General features: G+C 41.4%; 3 protein-coding genes and 1 long non-coding RNA gene across 4 annotated transcripts in view; 2 read left to right on the forward strand and 2 right to left on the reverse strand.

Annotated features, from left to right (window-relative positions):
- The window catches only part of LOC121727461, a 34,945-nt gene extending 29,646 nt beyond the window's left edge, over nucleotides 1-5,299 (forward strand). Inside the window, exons 22-23 of the mRNA XM_042115338.1 lie at nucleotides 2,115-2,200; nucleotides 2,281-5,299. Of these exons, the coding sequence (XP_041971272.1) occupies nucleotides 2,115-2,200; nucleotides 2,281-3,846 (1,652 nt within the window). The 3' untranslated portion in view covers nucleotides 3,847-5,299. The remainder of the gene's footprint in view (nucleotides 1-2,114; nucleotides 2,201-2,280) is intronic.
- Nucleotides 665-8,243, reverse strand: LOC121727464. The gene is made up of 3 exons (XR_006035680.1): nucleotides 6,007-8,243; nucleotides 854-856; nucleotides 665-675 (listed from the first exon to the last, which is right to left on the reverse strand). It is a non-coding gene; the product is annotated as an uncharacterized LOC121727464 (long non-coding RNA).
- Nucleotides 8,244-8,258: 15 nt separating this feature from the next.
- LOC121727462 lies at nucleotides 8,259-17,005 on the reverse strand. Its single transcript, XM_042115339.1, has 10 exons — nucleotides 16,884-17,005; nucleotides 15,906-16,086; nucleotides 13,832-13,971; nucleotides 13,311-13,448; nucleotides 11,498-11,623; nucleotides 11,112-11,204; nucleotides 10,593-10,717; nucleotides 9,748-9,816; nucleotides 9,458-9,577; nucleotides 8,259-9,341 (listed from the first exon to the last, which is right to left on the reverse strand). Exons 1-10 carry the CDS (start codon nucleotides 16,945-16,947, stop codon nucleotides 8,565-8,567), a joined length of 1,833 nt encoding a protein of 610 aa, XP_041971273.1. The 5' UTR covers nucleotides 16,948-17,005; the 3' UTR covers nucleotides 8,259-8,564.
- A 3,186-nt stretch (nucleotides 17,006-20,191) lies between these two features.
- LOC121726885 (gamma-secretase subunit pen-2) lies at nucleotides 20,192-21,282 on the forward strand. The gene is made up of 3 exons (XM_042114519.1): nucleotides 20,192-20,384; nucleotides 20,540-20,644; nucleotides 20,729-21,282. The coding sequence occupies exons 1-3, from the start codon at nucleotides 20,324-20,326 to the stop codon at nucleotides 20,866-20,868; spliced, it is 306 nt and encodes a 101-aa protein (XP_041970453.1). The 5' UTR covers nucleotides 20,192-20,323; the 3' UTR covers nucleotides 20,869-21,282.
- The last annotated feature ends 497 nt before the right edge of the window (nucleotides 21,283-21,779 follow it).

Here is a 21,779-nt window from a genome sequence, read left to right on the forward strand (position 1 = left end):
AGTACTATAAAGTGTTCTAATTAATTGTAAATCTTATAAAATATCTACAAAAAAGTCCGTGACACACTATTCGGAGCGTGCGAAGTGGGTGCGAAGCGCTTGCCGCGGCAAAAATATGCAAAAAAAGAGTCTCAGCTAATAGTCAAATAAATATCTTGTTTCGAAATTGGTCTTAATTGTTTTTGTATCGTAGACTGCAAAAATAACAGCAGAAATAGGTAGTCAGTATACAAATTTAATATTTTTTCTAAATCCACTAGGAAATTAGATCAGATATAAATGGATAGCTGCTGTAAAAATGAAAAAGTATGTGATTCGATATAACCTAAAATTGCATTATCAGTCAAGTCAATTTTATTTGAGTTGCATTTTATAAAGATATTAATTGAGTATTACACCAAATTACACTTTAGAAGGTTCTGCTCTTAACAAAATCATCTTAATTTTCCACGTATAACAAGCCTATAGGCGTCGCCTCTGAATATTCTGTGAATTGAAAAAAGTAGGGGCTGTCTTCTTTTTTCCCGGCCGTACGCCCGCCGGACCCCCACCGGAACGCACACTGTTTATACATTTTGTTGTGGACCCCGCATGCTATCTGAATTCTGATGTGTCAAAATGTATTTTTCTGATCAGAAATTCGGATAATGTGCGGCCGGGCTTTTTAGTAGTAAACTTTTAAGAAAATAAAGTAATATTGGGAGCCCATATTATTCTTTATTATTGTAGACTTTCAAGTTCTTGTAATTTTGCAATAATGTAGAAAAAATACTTGCGTTGACATCAAAGTATTACTAATCTACTAACAATTTTTGTTTTAATCTAAGTTGTTTCTTTCGAAAATATTTCTAACTAGCTGCTTCTACAAACTTCCTTATCCATAGAAATAAAACGTTTCCCAGCGGTTAAAAGTGGTCTTGTACCTATAAGCTTTATTACTGGAACCCAATTATCGTGCTTATAAAATTTATCGAAAATATTATATCGAGAAAACTTAGTTTTATGTATGGAATTGGCTAGTACATATATTTTTTTGATTTCCTCATGGTTCCCATCATAAGACCACCACTTTTGTGAACATGGTACCAACTCGGAACCGGATCAATCGGAACAAATACCCCATACAATGAAAGAAAAATTTTGAAAATCGGTTCACAAACAGCGGAGTATTCGTTGAACACACATAAAAAAATATCCACAGCCGAACGTATAACCTCCTCCTTTTTGGAAGTCGGTTAAAAAACCAAACAACGAACTTATTTAAATTTATCTACGAACGTATAATTTACATCGGAAACCCAGATCTATCTTCTATAATATAAAAATGAGTCGCTGAATGTGTTGCTAAGCGCAAAATTCGAGAACGGTTGGACCGATTTCGCTAATTCTTTTTTTTAAATATTCCTACATACTTCAGTACGAGGATGGTTCTTACGGAGAGAAAAATTCTAAAAAAATATATTTAAATTTCCGAATTTAGACGAACATAGCATACGTTTTGTCCCGGAAGAATGTAAGGTTACTGCACAATATACTTTTATGATTTGCGCGTGAACTATTCAATTGATTTTGATGAATTTTGGTATTGAGATACTTTGATTCTCGGGAAAGGACAAGAGATACTTTTTGTCCCGGAAAATGTACGGCTCCCGCACAATAAACTTTTATGATTTTCGCTTAAACTATTCAATCTATTTTGATGAAATGGGCGAAATACTTTATATGGCCAAACAATGTTTGCCGGGACAGCTAGTTTAATATACTAATTTTTCTAACTTTGAAACCTACAAAAGGCTTGCAACACCTGAATAAAAAAAATCACTTACCTGCCATTTTCAGGTTAAAATTTAGTAAAACTACTCGAAATCAACTCAAAACTACGTAGCTTTCCGTTAACATCAATGGTTTGGGTTCAATTAAATAAATTAAGTTAATAAACACGTAAAAACCAAGAAAAACAATAAACCTTTTTGAACGTAGCCGTGTCATCTACTTCTATGGCGTATGACACGGCTGACGTGTCACGAGAAAATTGTATGCCGCCACGATTGAAAGTAGTCAAAAAGGTGCGCCGCATTGAATCGGTTAATAGAATAAAAAAAATGTTGTTTCAGCCTCCCCCAGCCACTGCGGCTCGTCGTCGTCGGCGCTGGACTTCGGCGCGCTCGGCCTCGACCCGGTGCGCGACCGGACCGCTCAGGTACAGACTCTCCTTCATTCTAGTGAATGTGATTCGTCGATAAGTGATATACCGACTTAACGCTTTACACTCGTTTCCAGGACCTGTCGCTGAAAATAGGAATCAACCTGTACTCGCCGCACCTGCCCCAGGACGTGCTGAAATCGATGCACTCGTACAGCAGCTTCGGGCTGCTGGGCGGACACGCGTCGCCGGCCAGCCCCGGCTCGCCGCTGCACCAGATCACGGAGGGGCTGAGCATCCTGCACACCGGGTCCATCACGCGCGGCACGCCGCAGGCCGCCGCCACGCCGCTCGACCTGCGCAACACCGAGCACATGGACACCGGCTACCCGCAGCTGCACCCCATCCTGCACCCGCAGGTCCACGCCGTCGCGCACCGCTCCCTTAACAGCTCCCCCATCTCCAACCCCGGCTCGCCGCTAGACATGATCCAGGAGGAGATCGGCCCCGGCCCGCCCGCCGACCGCGCCTTCCCGCCCTACCCCGCCGCCCACCCGCAGATCAGCATCACCGACTGCCTCGGCTCCGAGATCACGCTAGTCGCCTCCTCCTCCGAGGACAGCGTCGACAGCCTCGAGAACGCCCGGTACCCGCTCCCGCAGTTCGTCATATCGGAGCCCTCCGAGCTGGCCGACCGCCCCTCCATCACCCGGGGCATCGGCCGGAAGGTCAGCCAGGAGGCAGAGGCGACACGCGCGCGCGGCGCCCCCGACGTCGGCGGGGATGCCGAGATGGAGTCGCCCGGGGACTGCGGCGACGACGCCGGCAAGCTCCCGGCGGACGAGGCGCGGGCGCGGCGCGGCAGCGACCGCTCGCTCGGCTTCAGCGACGACTCGCTCAGCACCGACTCCGCCGCCGCCTCGCCCAACTGCGAGCAGAACGTGCACTCCATATACTCCAACATCGTTTCGGCCAGCTCCGGCTTCAGCGAGAACCGCGGCAGCTTCTCCGAGCACCGCGAGTCGTTCTCGTTCTCGGACCGCGGCAGCATCTCCGAGCGCGGCGAGCCCGGCCGCTCCTCCTTCTCCGAGCGCTCCGACCTCGGCCGCTCGTCGTTCTCCGAGCGCTCGGACTTGGGGCGCGGCAGCTTCTCGGAGCGCGGCGAGACGCCCCGCTCGTCGTTCTCGGCGCAGGGCGTGCTGGAGGAGGTGACGGAGTACTACGAGGAGGCGGACGCCGGGGGTGCCGACGCCGGCGAGAGCGCGGACATCGACCGGCTGCAGCGCTCTACGATGGACCTGCGGCTGACGGAGGTGTGCCGGCCGGAGGAGCGACCCGCGCCCATCCTGCTCAGCCCGCAGCGATTGTCGGCCGCGCAGGAGTGCTACGAGGTGGCGCTATCCACGACCTGCTCGCAGATGGACTCGCGGCGGATCGTGGAGCTGCTGAAGGAGACCATCAACACGCGCGTGCCGCCACGGAGCATCCTGGTGGAGGCGGGCGAGCCGGCGGCGCGGCCCGGCGACGCGGAGGCGCGCACCGGCTTCCTCAACCTCGAGTACTCCGGCGGCATCCAGATCGAGCTCGTGCTCTGCGAGAACAGACTGAAGGAGAAGAAGGGCCTGAAGATGAGGCGGATATCCGGCGACCAGCAGGAGTACGGCAAGCTGTGCCAGCAGCTCATCACCAGCCTCACCGTGTAGGACGGACTCGGGCCGGGCGGGTCGCGGGGAACCGCACCTCGTCAAATATATTTTACCAAATCTCTTCGTTACTGTTGTATTTAATACTTTCGAGGCTGAAATCTATACTCTGCCCGGTGAGTGGTGTGTTGAAAACATGTGAAACAAAGTAAGATCAGAAATATTTTTAATTACTATGCGCCGATATGAGTGTCGAAATGTTGTGCCGTCTGATGTTGTGTACGATGTACATGAGTGAGTGTTTATGGGCCCTGTGATCTCGTTAAAACTCGATGCAATCATTTCCTTTCTGTAAATATCCGGTTGCTGTAAAAACTAAACATTTTCATTGTAATACTTTTTGCGCTATAGATTTCAGTCTAAAACGATATAGCTCGATTTTACTACTACTATAGAGGCGACAGGTCTGTATCGGTCCGCGCGAACGTCGGTGTCCCGCGACTTGCGGCAGGGCCCGCCCCGACGCCGGCCCTATTCCATTTGACAGCATTTATTTGTGTTCCAAATTTCATTCCTTGCGTAACTCGAATTATCTTCGAACTTGTGATAACTAAATACTAGGATTATGTATTGTTAAAATTGCGGACGAGGAACATTTTTCAATATTCGGGTAACATGGTCTTAGTATTTGCTTAAAAGCAAAATAACGAATATTCTATTCCTTATACAAATTTGTATGTTTTTATTAATTTAAAAAAATAAAAATGTTTACATGTCCGTTAAAAGCTGTGACTGTTTGAAATGTTCCTCGTCGGAGCCCATTGAGGCGTGTTAGCGCGGCTACGTCGGTAGTCGGACTACTCGGTATGAACAAAATAAGCCGCCACACAGCGACTTGTGTTTTCGTGACTGTCTTTCTTTTGTTACCTTGTCGTATCAAACACTTTGAGCATTATAACACAATTTTTAATAATCTGACTGAGCCCAGTAGGAGCGAACCTGGGTTCGAACTGACCTCAACCTGCACGTGAGCCGACTTGCAGTTCGCTAAACGTGACGTGATAAAATCGATTAGATACAATTTAAATTCTCGTAAAAACAAGGTCCTTGTTTTTTTTCATCGTTTTTGTAAATATCTTCGACGTAGAGTTTAAGTTGATTCTAAGCGTGTTATATATTTGTATATTATGTTTTTATTTATTCGCAAATATATTTAGGATCTTTCCATTAGATAGGCTGTACATACTGTAGGTTATACATTTTGTTACATCTGAGAGCGCGTGCGAGGGCTGTGGACCGTATGACGACAAAAATCATTTAGCTAGGCCAATCTACTTTAGTATGCCTTTGGGGGACTCGAATTTGATGTCCGAGAGATAGTTTTTTGGCGTCATACGTTCGACAGATCCAAATCTTGGATCGCTAGCCTAGTGTTGCCATAAGTGTAGTTAGATACCGTTTTCAAAGTACATGTAAATACCATATAATAAATAATTCTGATTCCATTACGTTACTATGTTGTTTTATTGAAGTTGTATTAAAACGAAAAGGTAAGTGGCAATGAAACAAATTATGAAACATAAACCTTTATTTGCTTATATTTATAAGGCATCAGAGAGGCTTGGACGCTTTGTACTTTAACACAAAATTATTATTCTGACAAACATTGAAATCAACTGAGCTCGAAATAATATATAGACTTGTTAAAATTGAGGTTATATATAATATTATGTTATTATTTTATCAAAGCTCAGTTATAATATGGTGTTTGGTAATTATTCAAATACTTATTACAAAAAATCTAGGCGGCAAATATGTGGCAAGCTATTCAAATGAGAAACATACCCAAATCATTTATTTTAAGCAGCCTCTACACGTTGGCCGTGTTTGCCGAACAGAAGAGGACAGCGCTATACTAAAAAAAGAGATTGAATTATTTGCGTCTTTCTTTCTGGTATAGCGCCGTCCCCTTCTGTTCGGCAAACACGGCCAACGTGTAGAGGCTGCTTTATATGTAATGAACTTTTGCGTTAGCCTACGGTATATTAGTTGCACCGATTGGCTGTAATTATTTTAATACAAATACGTAAACATTAACATACTTACATGTTATTTTTTTACGTTTTCTGTCTGCGCTACAATGATATGTCCTTATAATACAATACATATTTCTGTATAAAACATGCCCAAATCTACCCGATAACAGTTGCCAGTTGGAACTAATATTATAATATCTGAGACACTATCCTTAAACCTTCATCTGATGCTTAAAACATTTTTAACAAATTAGCTACGGGTGCACGTTTTCAAACATAAACAATATTATACATATTTATTCAATTTATGGACTCACACTGCAAAATACATAACTCGGGTATGGCACTGAGCCCAGCTCATTAAGTACAATATTTTGTTCTCGCGTATTACAAATGATCACAAGATTTGCAATAATATACTTTGCAGTGTCACTCCTCCCAGAAGCCCGATATTACAAAGCATCGCTATACAATAGCTACAAATATTTTTATAGAACTGGGCCTCGTCCGTATGAAGTTGCCTAGTTCGTAACATTAACATAACGTTGTAACTTCTTAAATGTCTATATTCTATTGAAACTGTAATTATATCGAGTGCTCATCTCAAAATAACCGTGAGAGTGCACACTATTTGCTGAATCTATTGATAAATAAGCTCTACAGTAATTAATCGTCATTCATTGTGCCTATAACGATCCAGAAAATAAAGCAGCTTCCTACTTAGACGCTAAGCCGTAGCACAACTATTTAGAAAGTTTTAGTATAATTATTGTGACATATTAAGTACAAAACGATGGTCCAAGAGGCGGACGATTTTACTCTACTTAAAACGTTATTTAATAATTGTGATGGAGGGAAAGATTACAAAAATATTGCCTTCACAGACTTGGTCAGACTTGTGTGGAGGTGGCGAGTTTACGGCTACTCTTTGAATTATGAAAATTCGAAAACTTACATAGTTTTCGACGTTTCTACGTTACAATGAAAAAGCCCTTATTCTAATAGAAACCGGAATTTTAATATTTCATTAATTTATTTATACAACTGGTAACAGTTAAATATACTGGCAAACGACGACGGTAGGTCCTAGGGGTCATAACATAAATCACTTATATTTTACTAAAACAATGGGGATATGTAGCAATATTGTCCTTTCAACTTAAACATACATATTACATATGCAGTACTTTTATACATTATCCTAAATTAAAGATTAGATCGTGCGAGATAGTGCAAACAGCCTACAAGGTCCACGTAACACGCTGTGTTCTTTGTCGCGAAATCAAACATACCGAAATGTCGGTACCATAGCGCCATAACGAAACATGATGATGTTCAGACACACTCACACAAGTGTTCTGGATAATACAAACCAACTGGCTGTACCACCTCAAATATTCTAATAATTATAATAATTGATTTCTACCCTCCATAAGTATAAAACATGCGTCTAATGCATGATAAGAACGAAAAATGATACTATTACTACTCTAAATGTGTTTCGGTCGCCCAGTAGCGTTATATATTAAGAACTAGCATTAAACGAATGATATGAATAAGCGAAGCTATTTTATCTACACTAAGGCACTTTAGAGTGTTGGCAGGCAAGATTCTGTGAGATATCTAAGTTACACTAACGCCTGAGGCCAAATGGTTTATGTGAACGGCATAAATTTTACATCATAATCGATGCGAAGTACTACTTGTGTTGTTAACATACTAAAGGTATACCAGATCTGTCGGCGAGTGGTACACCAAGCTTTAAAATAAATAATTATAAGAAGCGTGTTCGTTTTATCACAGATTACAACTTTGCTAAGTAATGTTGATATCATATTATTTGATCGTAGGATGCGTAGCCATGAAAAGCTTTGTTTATTATCCGCTATTATGAAACGAAAATAACACTTCTCATGTTGGAAATGTTCGGAACATTTGGCCTCAGCATAAACCGTCAACTCGTGTTTAGAAAGCAGCGCGGGGTCAGACCATTCGCTTTTACAGAACAAGCCAATCAAATTTAAAAAACTTACTTGTCTAACTGCCGATCAATACTGATACCCCACTGATTTTCTAACGCGAATAAACTATAGACAAACAGTAAAATGAGTAACTAAAGTGTTAGTCTTAAATCTATGGTGGATGGCACAAACCAAGCGCACAGACACTCGCTCGTTCGCTCGCGTTGAGTTGACAACATATACACTATAGACGACACTGGATTATGATTTTTGATCCAGTGATGATTATTATGCTTGTAATACTCAAATACCTTATCCAATCCACAAAACCTTGCTCAGCAAGGTCCACCTATTGGTAATAATCGTTGTCAACCCACCGTTACAGAAGTATTCTGAGGATTTATTTGTCTCGTCAGTCGTCTGTGACATGTTAGATATTTGAATATTCCACTGACCCCCGATTCCACTGATCCTGTACAACGTTTTTGAGGTAGATATTTTTTAATTTCGTTTGTGCGAAGTTCTCCTTGCTATGTTTACGGTAACAGCACAAGTTCAATCTATTTAATTTATTTGCAAGTTTCACCACGACAGTAAACGAGGCAAACGAGCAGGTTCGAGTACTGCCACAAGCTACATCTGGAACCTCGCAGGAGCGACAAATAAACCTAATTTCCATATTATCCTTACGTATAATATTAGTACTAGCTATCCTACGTTAATTTTAATCCTTCGTAAGTACTGGAGAGATACGAGACGAATAAATCATCATACCGGGGAGCTAGTCGGCGAGGACGTAGCGCGTGTCGTTGGCGTTGATGTCGCTGTCGATGGCGGGCAGGCTCTCTATGACGGAGTGTATACTCTCGGGGACGGCGCGCGCGGGGGACGGCGGCGAGGGCGGGGAGGGCCGGCAGTTGTCGGTACTATTAAAAACTATATCACTGTTATCGAGCGCGTCGCTCGCGGCGGGCGGCGTCGCGGGCGAGGCCCCGGCGTTGTTGTTGCGGCTGTCGTCGGACTCCCGGGCGACGGCGCCGTTGTTGTTCTCCCTGTCGGTCGCGCGTGCGGCGAGCTCGTCGTAGCCGGGCGGCATCTCGACGTTGTTGCGCGCCTCGCTCTCGGTGGTGCTGTAGCTGGCGCTGCGGTCGATGCCCTCGCGGCTGAGGTACTCGGGCGGCGGGCCGCACGTCTTGTAGCGCACGGCCTCGTTGTAGGGCGGCGGGCGATGGTCGAGCGCGGGGTAGTTCTCGAAGTCGGCGCCGAGCAGGCGGACGGTTCGGCCGTTGAGCGTGTAGGTGTCGGTGGCGAGGCGCACGAGGTCGAGGTCGTCGACGTCGGGCGTGTCGGGGCGCGGGCGCAGGCGCGGCAGGCTGAGCTGGAAGCGGCCGAGCTGCAGCGTGAGCGGGCGCCCCCGCGGCGCCTCGAGCGCGGCGGGGGCGAGGTACAGGTCGGGGTGGGAGGCGGGGGAGCGGAACTCCCGCGCGGGCGACGACCCCGCCGACCCCGTCGGCCCGCGCACCGTGCGCAGCTCCACGTCGCACACAGTCGTCGGCACCTGAAATATTAAAAACGAAAGAACGAATGAGAGAAACGAAATAACTAGCGGCTGTATGGACCCACGTTTGAATATGTTCACCGCGACATGGCAGGGAACTCGCCGCTCGCACTGACCTGTCTGTACCGCGAGAATATGTGTGAGAGTCGCGCGAGGCCGAAGCTGGAGACCGGCGTTTGCGGCCCCTCCGAGTCCGGGCTGAGCGCGGGGCTCCCCACCGCGCTGCCCTCCTGCAACTATTACAGAACTTATTATTAAAAAAAGTAGTAGACGTCGGTCAACTTTATTAATATTTAAACTGACACATCATAAGATGGTTTTACTAAAAACGATAGTAATAAAACATCAAAATAATAATTAAATACTACTTAACATGTATACAGATAGCATAGTATATAATATTTACCGGGTGTATGACGGGCGGCGCGCCTGGCTCTAGCAGGTTGGCGGCCTCGTACCTCGGCGGGAAACGCGCCTGTACAAATAACGTTTTACGTTACATGGTAACTCATCAAATATAAAACAGAACAAAAAATATAATTCTACTACTAAGTACTCACAAATAGAAAATAATGACAGCTAATATGCGGGTGCACACAGCACACGATTAATATTTCCGCGTTTACATAATCATCTGAACTAATATTTGTAATGCTTATTAGTTATTTGTTTAAAATATATACAGTACAAATCGCCTTGGTGCAGACACCAGGCGGAGCGGTGCAGCAGAGGGGTAAAGTAGATAAGTAAACATTACTTAAGGTCTAATATATTTTGATCGAACGCACTATTTCAAGAGTTTCTGAATTTTTACATCCAATGTTCTTTTTTAGGGTTCCATAATCACCAAGGAACCCTTATAGTTTCGGTCTGTCCGTCTGTCTGTCCGCGGTTTTGCTCAGAAACTATAGGACCTACAAAGCTGTAATTTGGCATGGCTAGTATATTACAAAAATTTAAAAAAAACTAGCGGTACTACGGAACCCTATGTAATATATTGCGCGCTACGCCCGACACGCACTAATTGGCTGGTTTTTTAAACATTGTATTTTTGAGACGAAAACTTCACACAATATTTATGTACTTAGCTGTTCTTTTCCTAAATAAAGTTTAAAATGTAGTAAATAAATATTTCTGCTTAATATGTTACTGCAAATCGCGCTCAAGTCACACATTACTATTATTTGACACATATTATTTGACTGTGCTATATAATATAGTGTGGAGTAGATCAATAATCACGATACATACGGCGTAGTGGTCCCTGGCCCGGCGGTGCGCGAGCGCGTACCCTCGCAGCGCCGCCCGCTTCATGTGCATCTTACACAGCGCCGACACCAGCAGCACCACCGCCACCATGAAGATCAATGCGCACGCTGCCAATATGAGAGGCGTGTTAATTTATATTTAGGGATCAACCATGAAGTCCGTCACACAATTTTCATGATATTTAGTCCGCCCCCTCCCCCCTTGTCACAGGTGGTCACATTTGTGAGATCTCCCCCTCTCACCCAAAACGTCAAGAATTTGCAATTTTAAATCAAAAAATTAAAACGACCTTAATATTCCCGCTATTTAATTTTTAAAAACATGAACTCCTCCCCCTCTTTGTCACACCATGTCACATTTCGCCGAACCAACCCCTCTTGGTATGAACTGTGACATATTTATTGATAAACCCTTGCAGTCAAAATAATGGGCTGTTAACATTCAGATAAACTAAATAATAGTACACACTGTGTGAAATCGTTTACCAAAGGTTTATTTCACCTGTAACTGTGTATATAGTGGACTGTATGAACCCGTAGTCGTCGGGCGCGTGACGGTCCTCGAACAGCGGCGGATATTCCACCTCCACATAACCTGATAATACAAGAAATTTCATGTATTGTCCCAAATAGGTTAAAAAAGTTTTTTGTCGGCAATTTCTAATTGCCTCTTGAATAGGCATCATGAATAAAATGGTTTCTCCATTTAATATAAGTAAAAATATACAGTAAATAAAATACCCAATTAATCATTTACACCATCCATAAAAATAAAAATAAATAAAAGAAACGGAGGTACAAACAAGTACATGTAGAATATGAAAAAGGGCGACAGAACACTGTGCCATTACAAATCGCTTTGCTGGAAAGAGATGGGTATATACTGACCTGGCAGACGCGCGTACCGCGGTTGCTCGTCGCAGCAGGAGGGCTGCTTGCATAGCGGGTCGCCGCGCCGGCAGCACGCCGCCTCCGGCACGCAGCGCCCGGACGAGCAGTTCAGACGATCCACACCTACACATCACACACTTGAATGTTTAATGTCCTCTGTCTTTCGTTTGAGGTAATTGGGTTTTAAATTTAACAGTGTAACAAAAGTATAAAACTGTAAAAGATTATTTGCCACATTTTGCACATATTGTAAATATTTCAAATGACCAATAGGCGTTACTTGTTAAATTTAAATTTTTTTGGACATTCATCAATATTGCAACGGACCCTTTGTATGTAGATATTGAATATAGAGGCTCTATAATCATAGGTGGGCATTAACTCGTTAATCCGTTAATTAACGAAGTTAACATTTTGATTAACGGATTAACTTTTAAGTTACCTTTTTTTAATATTAACGGACTCGTTAACTTCCGTTAATATGCAGAAGTTCGTTAATCGTTAATCCAATGCCTACTATTTACCGCACGGCACCGCGGTGCGGCGCGAACACAGGTTCAGACAATTAGTATGAAACGACAAGTGCCGGGCGGGCGGGCAGCGCGGCGCCGCGGCATGGCAGCAGTGAAACAAAAATAATACGTGTGATAATATATTATATACGTGGGAGAAGCCATGCTTCGGCACGAATGGGCCGGCTCGACTGGAAAAATACCACGTTCTCACAGAAAACCGGCGTGAAACAGCGCTTGTGCTGCCGAGTGAGTGAGTTTACCGGGGGCCCAATCCCCTACCCTAGTCCCTTCCCTACCCTCCCCTATTCTCTTCCCTTCCCATCCCTACCTTCCCCTATTACCCTATTCCCTCTTAAAAGGCCGGCAACGCACCTGCAGCTCTTCTGATGCTGCGAGTGTCCATGGGTGACGGAAGTTGCTTTCCATCAGGTGACCCGTTTGCTCGTTTGCCCCCTTATTTCATTTAAAAAAATTAAGGGGGGTTCCCATATAATAAGCGTGAATTTTCCGCCCTTTTCTGCTCTATATCAATAATAGCAACAAGTAGGTACTTGAATTTTGCACAAAGTCCTTCATTATATTATGTGTACTTTAATATTTAATTATAATATTAAAATAAAATAAAAATTTAAGGGGGGCTCCCATATAAAAACACGTTTGCTCATTAGCCCCCTTATTTCATTAAAAAAATATATTAGATACATTTTCAGGCGCATGCGAGTAAGGAGAGATATTTTGTTTCGTTTTATCATTTCATTACTCAGCGCCGGTGCTTATAGAGAGAGTGATTTGTTTATTGTTATTATAAATCATTTGCATGTTGATAAAGAAGAGTGCAGTATAATTTAGTTAGGTAGAATACAATAATTATAAAAGTATTTTGTTTTGTCCCTAACATGTGAACTTCCAAAACCTTAAACTAACTAATGGTTTTGTATGTACACTGAGTACTAACGCAGTGATATAAGTTACAACAACGCCATATTACACATATTAACGGATTAACGATTAACTTGCGTTAATTCGTCCGAAATGTAACGCTTTAACGTTTAACGAAGCTAACATTTTTTTAACGGATTAACGATTAACGAAGTTAACTATTTGATTAACGGTGCCCAGCTATGTCTATAACAGAGCTAAAATTTAGAGACACAGTCTTAGGGCACCCACATAAAACTGCGAACTCGCATCGCATCGTAATGTCATTATTATATGAATTTTGTCGCAGATTTGCTATGCGATGCGAATTCGCAGTTATGTGTGGTAGCCTCAAATTGCAAGTAGTGTTAACTCACGCGCACACGGCAGCGGTCCGCACAGCGGCGGGAGTTCGTCCTCGTTGTTGAGACAGTCCTGCCGACCGTCGCACACGTACGTCGCGAGCACGCACCGCTTGCCGCACGTCAGTGCACCGCGCGCGCATTTTATTGCACCTGGAAGTTTCACATTATATGCTGCTACTTCCAGTAAAATTACAATGTAGTCAATAATGCAAACATATAACCTCCTTCCTTCCTTTTTGGAAGTCGGTTAAAAATGAGAATTCTGAATCATTCGACAGGAACGCCAATTGTATTTTCTAACATAACAATACATATTGTAACAACAGAGTATTTGTAAATCATTCATAGAACAAGCTAGGCTGCATCCGAATTCACAATACTGTTTTGCACAATAGTAACATTAACTCTAATTATAATTATAAGTTTGCTTGTATTTTACAATTGTATGTTTTAATTTTTTCTTGTTTGTAGTCACAAAACCAACTCTTATTTTCGCACCATTACTAGATAATTTTAACATCAAATAATATTACCTTTTGGTTGAACTAGAATATACTTGGTGACACTGAAAGGTGGCGCTGAGCACATGTACTGCCCACTGTCGGACACCTGCAGAGAATTCCTCCGCAGTGTACTGTTGAGGGTTGATCTGGACGGCTCCACAGTAAATGTTCTGGAACAATTCACCACAAAATTATGGGTGGCATAATATATTATGCTTAATATGCAAATGTTACCTATTGCATAGAGCAGGGGTCACCAATTAGTTTCGCTCGGGATCCATTTTAAGGAATGAAATGACCTTCGCGGGCCACCATTTTATAAAAATATTTTTTAAACAAAGATAATTACAGAAATTACAAAGGTATTTATTGACAAAGCAAAGAAGAAAAGTGATAATTTTTGTTGCTAATTATCTGTCTGAAGTTTGAAGTGAAATACGAAGTTCATCTTTGAAAATATTTGGTTGGTGGTCCGCACCCAATGGGTCGGCGGTCCGGATGCGGACCGCGGTCCGCCATTTGGTGACTCCTGGCATAGAAATAATTGTGTTGTGTGATTAATTTTAAGATAAACTTAATCACACAAGAAATCTTCCAGTCCAATTGACGATTTCCTATAGCATAATTTATTTTGTGTAGCAATCTTACCATTTTATTTCAAGTTCAAGTTATTGTTTACACAGTCATATCAATTTAAAGTTCAAGTTAAAAAATTACAGTACTCGGTTGCCTTGACGAAGGTCACACCAAAATCTTAAAACAAGTTCAGCTTTACACAGACCCTTGTATACTGGATGACCTATAGAGTATAGACTACACAATATATTATATTTTTTTAACATTTATACACATACAAAATTTGCCCCATTACATATCCAGGATTACCCTAACCCAGGGCTTCCCAAACTTATTTGTACTGTGACGCCCTTTGGGACTTTGCCATTTCTTATGATGCCCAGCCCCCAAAAATACTTTCTAATTTTAGAACCAGCCTACATAGGATAAGATATAAACACTATTTGGATATTTATATTTTTTTTTAAATTGATTTGGTCACAATCAAAACATAAGCATAAAAATTAAAACAGATATTTATGAAAGATATTAAAGCCAACAAGGCTGGCTAATGACGTGAAGGCTGTGCTTGCTTTTCTGAGCATAGCTTCTAAATCCGGGGATTTAAACTGTCCCGGAATCCCGGGATGTATGATTGATATAATACGCGCGGAGCTCACTCGATTTGAATGTGTTGACATGCCCCTGGGAGTTTGGGAAGCCCTGCCCTAACCGATAACCATGTTATAACTTGCGTGTCAAGTGGCTTTACCAATTTATCCTACAAAGACAAGACATTACATGGTGTAAATAGTTTCAGCCACAAGAAGGGGTAGAGCACAATGTAATACTTATTTCAGATATCTTTGGGCTTTTTTAGCTTTAAAGATCTAATTCACATCTACCTTCTAAAGTATTTAGTATATAGTATTCTGGTTCTATTTGTTGTCTCAGGTACATAAAAGCATGGAGAAAAAGTAAATACTTTGAGCACAATTTATGTAATGCCGGCGCCAGACACAGACAAATGTTTGAACAAAGACTTTGAAGACTTTGCTCACACAGTTGAACACTTGTATGTTTCACCTGCCAGACATGTTTCACATACATTTTCACTTCAGAGTTGTTGCATGGACGACAAACAAAATGGACAATGGATTTGTGGACGCAATATAATACCTATATTATTATTTAAGTGCTTTTAATTATATAATATTATATAATATTAATTATATTATATAATATGAGCAACCACAGATTACTCCTATAGGTATATATTGTATTATCTATGGACTACACAGAAGAACTAACAAGCGACTGAACCAACTGAACTTTGCATGTGTGTAGCAGGTAAGCACACATTTGAACATTGGTCTTTGAGCGCTTTGATGTGCGCCAAAAAACCGACATTGAATGCAAAGTGCAAATGTTTTAACAAAGCTTTGAACAAATACTCAAATACCAGTGCTACACATGTATTGTGTACAAACAAGTTTTCAAATAAGTGATCAAATGTTTGTGCTGTGTCTGGCGCCGGCTTAAAACTCACCTCCCACCATCAGTTCCGTTGTCATTAACATAGTTCCAAACAAAGACCCTCGGTGAGGGATCTCCTTTGAGCTCACACACCAGAGTTAAATTTTCACCAATCCGATGCACCAAAACCTCAGCATATTCTGGCTCCCCAGGACTGTACAGGGCTAGGAATGGTGGCTCTACCTCCCCTGTGCCTGAAACCAAAGAGAAATACAGTTATTTTCAATTTGTATTGACTCCAGAAGAGAAAAATAAAAACTATTCATTTATACACAGACAGTTATACTTTCACAGGTTAATGCTTGCTAAACTAATAACAACTATTTAAGATGAATTGGTGACTATATAGGCCTTTGAACACCCATCTACAAGTGGCCATCAATAACATCATCTAACTAAGGTATATTAGGTGATAAGTGTATGAAATTCCTACAAGCCGATGGTGTTATGTTATACCCTACGAGAGAAGCGGATATTATATATTTTAAATATCAGTGTCAAGCGTTGAGCAATGAGTTTCTAAAATACTAGAGTAGCAATGTCTTACAAAAGATTCTCAGAAATGCGTAACCACTTTTTTGTTCAAAAGACAATGTCAAGTCATATATTCGTTATGTCATTATGTATGTGAGATATGCCTGCAGGCATCTTCGAAGTGGCAACGCGTTGCTACCGTAAACTTCCAATCTAGTTACGTTAGTAACATAGAATATCATTGGCGTTGAGCCACGAGATGAAAGTTGGTACAGCTAACGGTAGTTAGGAAGTCATATCACAATAAATTGTTGCATAGTTATTAGATATCGTAAGAAGCCGTCAACTTTGTAATTGTGTAAATTGATAACCTTCATTTAACGCGTTTGCATTGTAAACACAAATGATGTAATTAAATATCAAGGACTTCAAAGGAATTTAATTTTTACGTTAGACTTACGGCATGCATATTTTTAACAAAGACTCTAATTGACTAGTACACATGAATTATACTCACTTATTTGTATTTTAATGTATAGAACAGTTATTAAAACATAATAGAATTTTACAGTTCCAAACATTTTTTATTTATTTTTCATTTTCACAAAACTGACACTGAACAAAACTTCGCCATTTTTGTTTGTTGTAAATATTTTTTTTAACTTACCTTAAAGGGCCCATTCACTATCCTACATGGCAGTCCGCCAGCCCGTGTAGGAACTAGGACTGTGAAGCTGGAGGCCCGAGCCTGGACGTAGCTCACACATTATACTGCTTTGCCGTCCCTCATCAGTAATTTTGATCTGTTGCATATATATCTTTATACTCGATTTACACTTGCGCACGAGCCACGAGGCGAGCCGCGAGACGCGCCGCGAGCCCTGAGTGTAAACTCGAGCTCGCGGCTCATCTCACGGCACGGCTCGCGGCTCGCAGGGCTCGTGTCGGGAGTGATTTCCAAAGGAGCTCGAGGGGCACGCGAGCTTTGTGTTTACACTCGCGCTTCGACGCGAGCTGTGAGACGCGCCGCGAGCCGAGCCACAAGACGCGAGTATAAATCTCGTATAAGTGTTGGTATTCTTGCAATGATGTACCGGGCTAGGTATTTTAAAAAAAATAGCTATTCTGCTATGTTTATTTCTGTATGGAAAAAAAAATTCTTTGTCATATTTCTTCAATACTGTTCATAAATTTTGCAGTGCCGTAATAATACGTGGGAGAGCCATGCTTCGGCACAAATGGGCCGGCTCGACCGGATAAATACCACGTTCTCACAGAAAACCGGCGTGAAACAGCGCTTGCGCTGTGTTTCGCCGAGTGAGTGAGTTTACCGGAGGCCCAATCCCCTACCCCTACCCTATTCCCTTCCCTACCCTCAACTATTCCCTTCCCTTCCCTACCCTATTCCCTCTTAAAAGGCCGGCAACGCACTTGCAGCTCTTCTGATGCTGCGAGTGTCCATTGGCGACAGAAGTTGCTTTCCATCAGGTGACCCGTTTGCTTGTTTGCCCCCTTATTTCATTAAAAAAAAAAAAAAATATTAATGTATTATTTGCTAATTGCTTGTAGTGTGCGGCTCACCTCCCTGCTATTAGCTATATGATGATGATGATGATGATGATGATGATGATAGCCTCTTATTCTGCCTTCAAGCTATAAGATGTCTCGAAGGTCAGTGTGCCTCTCGGCATAGGCCTCCTCCAGTTAGCAATTAGCTATATAAGATAATGTAATTAGTTCTTAAGTTAGTCATTAATGGCTAATATTTTACCAATAATGAATATCAAAAACCCAAATGATTGCCGATCCACACTCGCGCGCGATAGCGCGCCGCGCACCGCGGCGCGGATCGCGGCGCGCATCGCGCCGTGGATCGCGCATTCTGCCAAATTTACTGATCCACACTCGCAAAGTTCGCGACATGTTCGCAATGTTGTCAATTTTTAATTTCTTCACTTTCTTGACGCACTATAGTTTGCGCTCTTGAGCCGTATTTATCTTACTTTATATTATAAACTAGATGTCCCGCGCGGCTTCGCACGCGTAATTTATTAGGAATTTTACGGAAATCGTATATTTTTTCGCAACAAAATAGCTTATCTCTCTTTACGTAGTCTACTCTATATATGTGCCAGATAACATACAAAATTGCTTTAGTAGTTCGTGAGATAAACCCTTGCTAATAATTTTCCGTTTTAACCACATTTCCTCTGTTTCTTCGGTCCTATTAGTTTGCGTGATAAAATAGCCTGTAGCCTTCTTTGATAAATGAGCTATCTAACACTAAAATATTTTTTTATCGGACCGATAGTTCCTGTGATTAACGTGTTCAATCAAACAAATAAATATTTTTTAAATCGCTTGACAAAATTGAATCTTGATCTAAATGACTATGAAAAGTAGCAATGGGTCATAATAGGCTCATAAAGAGTAACAAACATCCATACATTCATACATCCAAACAAACTTTCGCCTTTATAATATTATAAAGTAATAAAGTAATATAAAGTAAATAAAGTATATAAAGTATAAAGTAATTTGTCGCGGGACAGAAAACCGACAGCAATTGGGGAACGGGCCGCGAAGTGCGAGAGTGGTGCGAAACATATTCGAATCCATAGACTTAACATTTATAGGTTTATGTTCGAATCGGATCTCTCACTCATGCTTCGCAGGAATTTCGCGGCGCCGCGGCGTCGCGCACGGTTCGCGCGCGAGTGGGGATGCGGTCGGGGAACCAGCCGCGAAGTGCGAAAAATATGCGAACCGAATCCACACTCACGTTTCGCGGAAATTCCGCGGCGTCGCGCGCGGTTCGCGCGCGAGCGGGGATGGGGCCTAACACAATTTGGGAAAAAATAATAAAAACCACACCAACAATAAAAAGTAGAAGAAGTTTGAAAGTGACATGCCCGCCCAATGAATAAGGAAACAGATGGAAGCGACATAACTACAAAAAAGTGTGGCCGGCGCCATATTGCCAAGAACTAAACATGGCGGTCTAGAGTGATGGGACACTCGGTTGATATTTGTCGATCGATAAGTAAGATGTTATAATAAGTAAGCTATTAAGGTTAAAATCTTTTAAATAAATGATCAGATTCTTCACCTTATATTTTTTAATTTCGATAAAAAAGTACATCACTAAACGTCTACTAATTTCTATGTTGATTAAATATCGAAAATCAAGCCATGTCATATTCTATTCTATCACAAATCTTATTTATTGTCTAATTATTAACTAAATTAGCTTATTAATAATAATTATTTGTTAGAGACCATTATGCCGCGTCCACTTATAAAAGTCAATGTGCCCGCCAAAACTCTTTAATTGTCAAGTTTCAGTTTGACAAGTTTTTATTATGTCAGCGTGTTCCTAAACTATTACCAGTGTACTGTAATCGCTTAGGTTTAAGATATTTTAATTTATGTCACACTTGACAGTACACTGATATTTTCTATCTAGAAGTGTCTATCCTTACGCTATCTAGTTAAGATTGTTAAAATTAAAAAATATAAATGAAAATCCCTCATTGTAGTTTTGATCTACGAAGTTTTGTAGCTTACGAACTACGAATAATAAAAACTAATGAACTTTATAATTCGTAGTTCGTAGATCAAAACTATAATTATCATCTTTTGCTAGCCAGACTCTAGACTTTAGACGACTAGACATGACCATGTTTTCCAGCTATATTCTACTTGACACTGGCCATGGTTAAAAAGCCGAGCGCCATAATAAGAAAAAAAAAAAAACAAGAAGTGCATGATTGATTGTGACTTTTGACGTTTGTGAATTGTGATTCGTTGTTGCCTACAAATGTCAAATGGTCTACAAAACCTAGTAATCTGTGTACAAAACAAAAAGCTTACAAAAGCATAATATTTCGATTACAAATTCATGCTTAGAGAATCGAAAACTCATAATTTTTCCCTAAAGGTATAACCTCAATCAGTATGGATCTCAACAGACTCACAAATGATAAGAAATTGAGCCTGTGCAGATGGTACTTCAAAGGTAAAAACATTGTTGATCAAATCATGATTTTTAAATAAAGCAACTAATGTAAAGTGTATCCAAGATGGTACAGTCCCATCAATCCCCAATCCCCAAGCGGCAGCCGGCTGCCGCAAACAGATGGAGGTGTTAAGATTTATGGTTGCCTTTTTCAGTTGGTTGTATTCTCCTCCCGTTTGTGTGGGCAGTCAATGCTGTGTGGTTCTTCAAAGAAGCTTTCCTCAAGCCCCCATATGAAGAACAGAAGTTTATTCGTAAATGTATGTACAACTTGTGCTTAATAATATGGTTTATCGCATACAATTTCTGTATCATGATAGTACAAGTGATGTTCTTTGTTTCAGATGTTATAATGAGTGGCATTGGTGCAGCCGTCTGGGCTGTCATTCTGATAGCCTGGGTGACAACATACCAGCTGAATCGAGTTTCCTGGGGTGAAACTGGAGATTCTCTCTCCTTTATTGTTCCAATGGGACGAGCTTAGAATGATACTGGGGATCATTAAGTTGCTCTAGTGCTAGCTTACAAACTAACTTGTGCAAATATCACATTTTGATTCAAAAATTCTTTTGTGAATTTGGTTTTCCTTAATTCACTGTACACTTGAACAGATTTATGATTTATTTAGAATTAAAAGTGCTTGCACAACCATCTGAGCATTTAAAAATATTACAGTGTACCTAGTGTTATGGATAATATTATGGAGTATTGGACTCTTTGTAGACCACTGTATTAGGATATTATAATTATGTATGTCATAGTATCCTAGCAAAGTATCTAAAAGACTACTATCTAAGTCATCCATAATACATATAGAGGCCTTAAGAAATATATAGGTAGAGTCATGGGCTTAGTGAGGGGGGTCCAGCTCTCTGCCCGTACCTTGCTACGCCCATGACCGCTATTTAGCATTTAGAAGTTTAGGATTTAATTAATATGCCTCCCCCTCCCCCCTAAATACCTATGCCCCCCCGCCCCCCAGGCAGATGTTGAGTAACTTCACTAATTAAATTTTAATGGACTCCATTAACCCATCAATCCCCAAGCTGCACCCAGATACTGCATAACAAATTTGAAAATCTATTGTGTCTGCGATTCCCACAATCGAGATATTAAAATCCACTTCTCTGCAGTAGTAATAATTGTTGTAGATTTATAGAAACATATTTTGGCTCTTATAAATTAATCTTCATTATGTGCACTGTGATTTATGCTAAGTGTTTATTTAAATTATATTAATGTTAGTAAATTATATTATGTATTTGTAATTTGTTATTTTATTCTACTTCCCTTTTATTTCATCAAGGAGTCTCAAAAGTCTAGTGTACTATCCACAGAAATAAATCAAGATAGAATGGCTAAGCAGGTGGAGTACGCGTATTTCAATCTTGCACA

The sequence above is a fragment of the Aricia agestis genome, chromosome 5 (assembly GCF_905147365.1).
Source record: "Aricia agestis chromosome 5, ilAriAges1.1, whole genome shotgun sequence".
Lineage (NCBI taxonomy): Eukaryota > Metazoa > Arthropoda > Insecta > Lepidoptera > Lycaenidae > Aricia > Aricia agestis.

Excerpts from the sequence above, each read along its gene's own strand:
- LOC121727462 (XM_042115339.1), bottom strand. The coding sequence starts at position 16,947 with ATGTTTGGAACTGTAAAATTCTATTATGTTTTAATAACTGTTCTATAC. Across the intron at positions 16,087-16,883 it reads ATACATTAAAATACAAATAA|GCACAGGGGAGGTAGAGCCA; the intron begins GTGAGTATAATT and ends CTTTGGTTTCAG. Across the intron at positions 11,205-11,497 it reads GCGGTACGCGCGTCTGCCAG|GTTATGTGGAGGTGGAATAT; the intron begins GTCAGTATATAC and ends TTGTATTATCAG.
- LOC121726885 (XM_042114519.1), top strand. The coding sequence starts at position 20,324 with ATGGATCTCAACAGACTCACAAATGATAAGAAATTGAGCCTGTGCAGA. Across the intron at positions 20,385-20,539 it reads GTGCAGATGGTACTTCAAAG|TTGGTTGTATTCTCCTCCCG; the intron begins GTAAAAACATTG and ends TGCCTTTTTCAG. Across the intron at positions 20,645-20,728 it reads ACAGAAGTTTATTCGTAAAT|ATGTTATAATGAGTGGCATT; the intron begins GTATGTACAACT and ends TCTTTGTTTCAG.